Raw genomic sequence first — 9526 nt, 5'->3', positions numbered from 1 at the left:
CGCTCTCATACATTCACACTCAAACTCTCTCTCTCTCTCTCACACACACACACACACACACACACACACACACCTTGGACCGCTAAGGCTTTCTCACATAAAACAACAGAAATGACAACATGGCTTGCAAAGGACCATCGTATGCGACTACTGCACTGCACACTCCATAAAATATAAAGAGACCACACTAGGCAGAAATACTCAGGGGACAGAAACACTGCTCGCTACATCAGTAGTGGAATTATAATTTACAGTAATAAATGAATGTCCCATGGCTCACGGAATATTCGCATTTACAGTAGAATAAATACTTTGCTATTCCTACTCTTCCTGTAATTTACATTCTAACCCTAGACATGCAAAGAAAGCTAGTGTAAAGCGTTCAGATTAAGTGTAGGTCCCGTATGTTATGAAACTTTGTTCAAGACTAGTTGTCATAGTTGTTTTTCCAATTGAATTTGTAATTGTTGTCTCTGTTTATTCATCTGAAATTACTGTGTTTTGAAATGGGCAGAATAAAAGTGCTATTTTCATAGCTAAGGTCACGAGTTGATGGTGATTTTGATGTCAAAACGTCCCTGATAACGGTCCTTCTCGTGGTAATCGATGTTCTGTCCGAATACTTTACACTCGATGCGCATTTCGTGACTCAGAGTGATGTTGTGGAACTTGACGGCCACCAGAGGCTGGAGGTAATGGGGCTGTAGCAGCTTTCCGTAGTAAGGATAATACTGGAGGGGGAAACCAGCCCCCACCCCGAAGTACTCGACCTGTCCGAGATGTTCTGCGTCCTCTCCTCTCTGTTGACAACAAGAATAAGTATTAGATCAATCTCTGGAACACTACAGCACATGGAGTCTTGAGTTTTGTATCACTGTGTATATTTCTTTGTTTAGACTTCACTGGAAAAAAAAGATTAGGGATGCAGTGATATTCAAATTCTAGTATAATTAATAAAGCTAATAATTCTAATGCTACCACTACTAATAATAATAATTAATAATGCATTCCTATAGCTCAAACTAGAACATGGCATGCCAAGATCATGTGTTCGATTCCAAGGAAAAGCTAGAACTGATCAAATGTGAATCTCTCCCTTGAATGCAATATATGTTGCTTTGGATTAAAGCATCTGCCAAATGCATAAATCCAAATCTAGAATTATACTATACCTGATATTTGATACTGTGTTGTCTAAATATTGTCTAAATGTTGTAATATCCTGTATGAAAAAAATAGATATTCATTTTGATATTTGCTCAAGATTACATTAAACCAGGGTTCCTCAATAGGCGGCCCACGGGCCAGAGAAAAAAAGTTTGGCCCGTGCTAATTTCAAATAATGTGCCATTAAAAATTCAAACGCAGCATCAGAAAGCTACATTAACTTACATCGTGTCTACACCGGACGCGCGCGGCGCGACGCAATAAAATACAATAGAACTCGTTATAATCAGTGATGCTGTCTTGGATGCGGCGCAACACGACAAATCCCCGACAATAAACTGCTGACTCGTTTTATTTATAACGTACTGACACAACTTCAAATGATTTGCAATGCTTTGTCGCGTCCAGTGTAGATACGATGTGACAGCAAAACATGGCAAGTGTGTAGAAAAGAAAAGTGGACACGGAAAATAGATGATTCAAATGTGAATGGACTGAACAGTTTTGAGTGAGACACACGGTGTTACAGTTTGATCCCCCAAAAAAATCTGAGCATAAAAATATTAATACTGACAAATCTGATAATTGAATCTGCAATTAGGGAAAGTGGAGAGAAGAGATCCAGTCTGGGAATGAGCAGGAACAGTTGATTTGCATGGCAGACATTGTTTCTAATATTCAACAGGCAAAGTTCTTCTGTATCTAAATGCAAAAATGTTCATAATTGTTTGAATAAAACAGACTACTGGGGAAAAAATCTGAATATTCATCTTGTGACCATCTTGTGATTATTTTAACAAAAGCAACAATAATATAATAATTGTAATAATAATAACAATTAAATATATATATATATATATAGGTCAGTGGCCCTTGGCTTGGTATTGTTGGCAGAATTTGGCCCTCGGCGAAAACTAATTGAGGAACCCTGCATTAAACTATGTTATTAAATGTTAAATGATGGTAATCTAAATGTAAAAACTAATACAATATAGCTCTACACAAGAATGCCATTTTACCAAGATGCTTTGTAAGTATTTCTTGCCTTGTTTGTGCAGTGGATTGGAATCAGATTGCCCTGAACGTTAGGGCGGATTGGCTCAGGGATGCTCTCATTTGAAGCTGGAGGCTGCGGAGAGAGAATGGCAGTGTATTATAATCCCAATATTAAGGTAAATGTTGCCTCGGGCTAACAAAAATTGTTCGCATGCACCTGGTGTATATGGCAAACAAGTAGGTTAATATTGATGGCTGATAACTCACCCGTGGCCTGAAGTTCACAATCCTATTCAGTTTAACGATGAGGCAGGGTTTGCCTTCTTTAAAGCCGAATTTGTCATCTTTCTTTCCTGAGCAATCCTTCAGCCACTCTCTATCGAAGCGGCAGGCCTTCCTCACACCTTCATCGCTCTCCAGATCTCCACGCTCCATATAGGTTTGGGGTTTCACTGAACATGAAACGCATTAAACCTTATTTACTGACTAATACAACTGTATTTGCTTGTCATTAAAATAACAGTGCAGCGGCATGCAGGACAGCAAAATGGGTCAAATAAAGCCCTAATTGTCTACCTAAGCAGTGGCTAAAACATGAACTGTTGACTTGTGAATGAAGATCATATGACACAGAGTTGAGTGATGTAGGATTTCACTTCCTGAACTGTACCCTTTTTAGCTGGCCTACTTAATAATACAGCTAAAAGCTTGGGTTTATTGAGACACATATAGATTAAAGATCATCTTAGAACTTGTACCTCCACAATCTTCAAATTTGCGGTCATCGTTCTGGTTTTCCCTGTCGTATGTTTTCAAAAACTCCTTAATATGATCCACATATGCATTGTAAGTCTTATTATCGCTCATGGAGAAGATGATTTCTGCTTTGTCCGGGCGTGGGGAGTGTGATAAGCCTGTAAGTAAAGCAGAAAGGTTAAATGTGGCCCAACAACTGGTGTTAACCATAAAAACGAACATTTAGAAGAGTGATTTTCCCTCCAGCTACGAGAGCGGAGAATGCCTGGTCCATTCATTGTCATGGAAGTTTGCTATTCAGATTCCCAGCTTGGCAGTAATTTTCCACCGGCTCCAACGCATGGCCAAAGCAGGGCGTGGCGTGAACAGACCCAGCAGAGGAGAACAAGCAAACGCAAACTTTATATTGTGTTTAATGCCAGTTTTGATTTCAACAGACTGGTAATGACCTTCCGTGCATGTGCTGCAGCTGGTCCAAAAGAGGAGCTTCTGGCTTGTTGCACATGGGAAATGTACGTGGACATTGTTTAATACACTTTTAAGACTCTGGTTTGAGCCTGTGAGAGTCTCCCAGCCTTCCCCCTCCTCCTCTCCACAACCTCACGTGCTTCTGTCACACAATGGAAACTTTTAGCCCCTGAGAGGCTTTTTTCTATGTCCGGCCTCCTTTGCAGCAAATAGCTGCACACCATGGTGATCTCCACTTCATTCCTACTCGTGTTGTTTCTTTTTAGACTTCAAGGGCCGCCTCTCTTAAAGGGGAAATGGTTCTTCTTGGCAGAGGCGTTTATGTTCCGGGCCTTAACGAAGACAGATAAATGTAATGCCAAGGCGGGAGTGTGCACTATGCAAACATTCACTGGCATGGCTGGTGTGGCGAATGGTTGGCAGTGGAGTAACAAGCAACCTAACAGGGGTTATGGAAACTGCAGTGTACAATGCTCTCCACTGTTCCTTTTTTTCCCGTTTTTAATTGCAAAACATTCTTGTTTGTGCAAAACAAGCTTAGCCATAAACTCTGATCCTGTTGTAAACTACTTCAAAGGTATGTTTGAGTTCTGATACCACCAACCCTGACTGAAATACTACAAGACATACCAGTTCAAAGACATGCGAAGTGTGTAGATGCGGAACAACTATGCTTTAAGTACCCAAACGGGAAGCCTCGCCAGACTAGCCGGGAGTGTGAAGGTCAAAATGGCTTTCTGTGTGTGTCTCTCTCCTTCTCCTCCCTCACACTCCTCTGCCACCTCCACCCTCGCTCTCTCTCTCTGAGGTCAGACAGACCTTTAGAGCTGCCGAAATGTCACAGGGTTTGCAGAAACAAAATTGACTTCCAGCGTTATGGAACAGTTCGAGCGTGTGTATACGAGAATGTCCCCAAAACAGGTTGTTCTTTCCATTTTTCCATATCGTTGCCAAAGAATAACATGTAATGTTCCTGCTGCTTCAATTACTTGCAAAAGCAAGTAAGGCAAGGCCTCTTGTGAATCTTGTCAACCAGTAACAAACAAATCTCAGAGTTTCAAGTGCACTTTAAAAGAAGGTTTACCACATAACTGTAATGCAGAACAAGACATAAAAACATCGTTCATATTGTGTAATGAGATGGCTTCCATGTTAGTCAAAATCATTAGCTACACAACAACATTCTCACAACACTGTCACATATCGTACTTCTCAAAAATCCTGCCAGTCAAAACAACTTTTAAAGTACATGTAGTTCATTCTGTATCTCTTCGGTTTGGTGATTCATTCTCACAGCGTTTATGTACAAATAGTACCCAACCTCTGAACACTTTTGGGCATGTATTATCTTTGACATCAATGAATTTGGTTCATTACCTGGGGGTGCAACCCTGTCCTGGTATGTGGGCTTGAAGTTGCTGAGAGTCATGAGCATGGCCTGGATGGTGCCAATAAAAATTCCAGCCAAGCAGCCATAGAAGATTACGTAGAAGATGAAGATTTTGACTGCAAAGAAAAATATATAGCATGAAACAATGGGATGTTTCAGATCATATACAAGAAAATGAGTCATGCCATTGAGTTTCCACAAACAGTGCTTACTGCTTATGTAAAGGTGCTTAAATGTATCCACATTCAGTCTGTACATTCAGTATGTACAAAAATTTTGAATTTCAAGTATGCATGAATAAAATTTCCCTCTATTTTCAAAATGCATGTTATTGATCTTATTATGAACAATTAATCCATGCAAGTTTTATTATATTTATACCTAGTAATTTTTATCAAAATGTCATAACTCGATCTTCCAACGAAATGACGAACTTCTCTAATTAATTGGTGCGGTTAAACTCCACCTCTTCTTTTTTTTTACAATCATCTGCAAGTTTGCTTTCATATCTGCTTCCATCCAAACAGCAATTAATGGATAAAACCAATTCCCAACCCAACACTTTTTTCTTATTCGATAATACATAACATTTCACTCAGATGCACATTTAGAAGAAAAGATCTCTCGCTACTTTAGTTTCACCGTGACTTTAAAATGACAGAGCACCACAGACTAAACAGTGTCTAAACTACTAAGAATAAAGAGTAGCTAGTCAGCTGTCTTATGAGACACTCATGTAACTCATGAAAATCAAAATTAAAATGATATTATTATATAAATGAATTCACAATTCTCTTTTTCAGATCATTTATCTGATACACACTGATTGAGTCTTTAATTCAGTCTTATTGATCATATTTTTTTTCCCAAACCATATACAACATGCATCTTAGGCCCCGTCCACACGGAGACGCACGCGTTTAGATGTATACGCATACATTTTGTATCGTATAGGCGTTTCGTCCACACGGATCCGGCGTTTTGGGAGCGTGAAACCGATATTTTTTTAAACCGGGTCCCAGAGTGGATAAATCTGAAAACGCCGCCCTTGCGTTTTCGTGTGGACAGCGAATCCATATATTTTCTGAAACGATGACGTCATCAGCCCACGCCTCACCCCTAGTCAGACACCACTACGTCACGTAACAGCAACAAAAACATGCCTTCTTATTAACTAACATTAACGCAGTTTAATAAATGTATTGTTCCATGTTCGTTTGTATACCGCGCGTAAGGTTTATGCACATACTCCAAGTCTTCTTCTCAATTTTTAGTGTATCTCTGTGGCAGAATTACAGCGCCACATGCTGGTCTGGCATGTATACTACATCGTTTTGTGTTGGTTTTGTGTGGACGCAGATATTTTGTAATATCTGATAGGGAATGCTCTGGCTTCGTGTGGACGTAGCCTTAGGCCCTCTTAATTTTCCAAGATGAGAAAGCCTTTTGAGCCCAGCCATTTCATGCAAAGTTGCTAGTAATTGTGAAACAACCCAAACTTTCCTGACTGAATTAACAGCGACAACAGCTTCAGTCACTCACACATTACTCATAACACTAGCTCCCAGAACTCACATGTCCCTGTGTGACGCAACAACAGAATGCGACCCGCAGAATAACATTCCTGTCTGTCAGCTACTGTGCCAGTCTGTGGGCTTCATTGAAAGCGGCCCCCAACAACCACATCAAACTAGTTCCCACCAAACACAAGGGTCAGTTTGTGCGTGTGTGGATGACGGGGTTATCCTTCCTTTCCTTCTGCCCTGGCAATAAAACCTTTGCCGCCTCTTAAATCTACAGGAAACACATTCAAGTTTGAATACAGTCCCACAAACAATGGTTTCACGTGTTGCAGTCTCAGTGTGGGCAGAGAAAGAAGCTTATCCCTGAGTGTATAAATAATAAGAGGTGTGTTTTAAACTCCTATGACGCTTTAAAAGCTTATTAAACCCACATTCAGAAAGATAGCGATTAAGGATGCTAACAGTAAACGTTAACAATACAACAGCTATTAACTATGCCCTTCAGTCTCTCTTAGTTCTCATTGGTTTCACTAAAATAAGTAAATAGTGTAAAGCAATACATGTTCGTGAGTCATGCAGTTTTCATTCAAAGTATTTGGGGGCAGCACCTTGACATAATAAAACGTTCCATAAATAACTATGGAAACAGGATGTTAAATAGATACAACATAGTCAAAAGCTCCTCTGTAAATGAATAATAAGAGTTTTAATGAACTCATACGCGTCAGTGAAAACGCTTCCTCTATTGCTAGCCTCCACTTACTTTCTCAACTCGTATGATTTGTTTGGATTGCGTTTGCAAAAAAATTTAAACCACACAAACTATAATACTCTACCTATATTTTAAGTCTTTGATTTTAAAAGCACTTTACGAAACTTGCCGCAGTCATTTCTGTTCATTTTAAAGTGAAACTTCAAACACACAGAGAGAGCCTAAATTAGCTGGCTAAGCTACATGTGACTGGCTCCCTCATGTCATTCAACCCAAACCTCAACCAAGATATTTCCCTTCGTTTCACTGCGTAACTACGCGTTTTAAACAACTTGTTGAGTCTTAATAAATATTAAATCATTTTATTATAACTTGTGGTTACTGGATAGTACTAGTACTTTTTTAACAACCGGCATTTGCAAGTGAAGTAATCAGCAGGGCAGCGATAAACACAAATGTTAAAAACTGATAAAACTATCAGCTTCAGACGGTTTCCCGCTTTAAAAACATACATTCAACTGAGACAATCATGTAATGTATATTTACAAAGCAAGCAGGAGAAGAGGAATCAGTATATCTGTATAACCAATTATTACTTTTACATGATCACTAACTGTAGGCCATAAACTGCACAGACCAAATTACTTTGAGTCACCTTGAGGACAGAAAATACGTATTTAGTCACCTGCACAAACATGTTCATGTCATTTGTTTGTGACTGACACTTGCAGCTTTTATGTAATTTGACACTTCACTGTAAAAAATATTGTTTCCATCCATCTCACAATAATTATACTTAATTATAATTCATTATAATAATTGTATCTGTTGGTGTTTGTACTCGATGTTCTTTAGTGATTGACAGACGTAAAATGATCCGATCACTGGATGTTGTAACCTTTAAACCATTTTGATTCCAACTAAGCAGCCATTAAACTTAAATTTTTGAAAATATTATCAAATTGTCCTTCAACTACTGCTATAGTCTACTGACCATTTCAGATGAGTGACGGTCTCTTTCCTAAACAAAAATAACATCCGTATGACAACCTTCAGAATGACCTTTTCGTTTTAAAACACCTCCAGCACGGAACCAAACTTTAACATTTAATTGAACAATCGATCAAATATAAAAACAGTTTGTGTAAAGCACTGTTTTCATCTTTTTCCATTCAGTTGCCATTTTCACCACCTTGTGGTTCATTACGCGTATTATTCGCTGATCAGTTCGTCTATTACATGACTATAACTAGTTTCTATCGGCACACTCTATGCACTAGAACACTAGAACATCCGTTTGCTTACTTTTTTACGAGAATATTTTTCTTTTAATATGATAATCTGATTATAATAGCAAGCCGCCACCGCGAGGCGTTTTTTCCCTTCGAAAACGAAAGTCACGACTCGGTCAGATCAAACAGGTGTTGAGCTTTTTCCAAAGCCAGGACACACGCTGTAGCCGTTTCTTTTGTCTTTAACGTTGAGATGTATCAATATTAACATCGAATAAAGGAGAAAAACTAGTTTAATCCAAGAGAAGAAGCGCTGATGAAACAATCGTGAGAACACTTACACCAACTGCCGCCTGTGCGTCCTAAAAATTCCTTCTTTTCAGAATTCCAGATAAAGGTCTTCCATCCACCATCACCATCTTTATTTGCAGACATTTTCGGTATTTAGTTCCCTTTTTGGTGGTGTTTGAGCGGGCCTTATGGACTTCACAGCGATGTTGCCCCCTTTCTAAATGTTGTAAAAAAAGGACAAAGTCGTACCCGGTACCTTTGCTTGTACTCACTCAATATATAGTCCGGGCTTGACTCCGCCCATCGGCTCTTTTAATAAGTTACCTTCAAAAGAAGGAGGGCAGATTCGGACCAATCACAGACCGACTTGTTTTTGCGTAACAACTCGTAAACGGGGGTGGAATTCATGCTTGCATGAGCAGTTCATTGCTGTTTCTTTCAAACTCTGAACTGTGTTCTTTACCTCAAAATGACAGATTATCTTGTCTTAATACCATAAAATAATGTAATATGTAAATCCACCTGTATATCTGACTGCTTGAACGACAATAAAGTACAAAGGTGCTACCATGATTTTTTTCCACATGTAGGCCTATCCTACTGTTAGGTTTTTTGAACATGTACCACAGTAGTACCATGTTATTCTTGGAAGTGCCTTACCATTTAAGGTTTACCAATAAGGATTACCATATAAACACCATGATATATGAATTTTATATCAAAATACTATGGTACTGCTATCTGAAACCATCACTGCACCATGGTACTGCCAATTTAAAGTACTTTTTGTAAGGAGATAAGTTGTTGTTGTAAGAAGTTAATCAGAAAACAGTTTAAGTGATCAAAATACTTTTATAAAATAATGTAGCATTCATGAAAGTACAGATGGCGCTATGATACAAAGCACATTTTCTTCACTTTGGAGGTTTTCATTCAGTGATAAAGATTATATGTGTATGGACATAAATGTGTGTGTGTGTTGTTAAGGGGA

At 38.9% G+C, this 9526-nt stretch overlaps 1 protein-coding gene across 1 annotated transcript; it reads right to left on the bottom strand.

Moving 5' to 3' along the window:
• Positions 1-335: 335 nt before the first annotated feature.
• On the bottom strand, positions 336-8801 carry LOC107731837 (sodium/potassium-transporting ATPase subunit beta-233-like). Its single transcript, XM_016543028.1, has 6 exons — positions 8586-8801; positions 4765-4893; positions 2922-3077; positions 2431-2615; positions 2213-2296; positions 336-800 (listed from the first exon to the last, which is right to left on the bottom strand). The coding sequence occupies exons 1-6, from the start codon at positions 8677-8679 to the stop codon at positions 543-545; spliced, it is 906 nt and encodes a 301-aa protein (XP_016398514.1). The 5' UTR covers positions 8680-8801; the 3' UTR covers positions 336-542.
• Positions 8802-9526: the final 725 nt, after the last annotated feature.

This window comes from Sinocyclocheilus rhinocerous, unplaced genomic scaffold, assembly GCF_001515625.1.
Source record: "Sinocyclocheilus rhinocerous isolate Xijiao unplaced genomic scaffold, SAMN03320098_v1.1 scaffold98, whole genome shotgun sequence".
Lineage (NCBI taxonomy): Eukaryota > Metazoa > Chordata > Actinopteri > Cypriniformes > Cyprinidae > Sinocyclocheilus > Sinocyclocheilus rhinocerous.
Note: the sequence above shows the minus strand (reverse complement) of the source record. Positions and strands in the feature narration are given on the sequence as shown.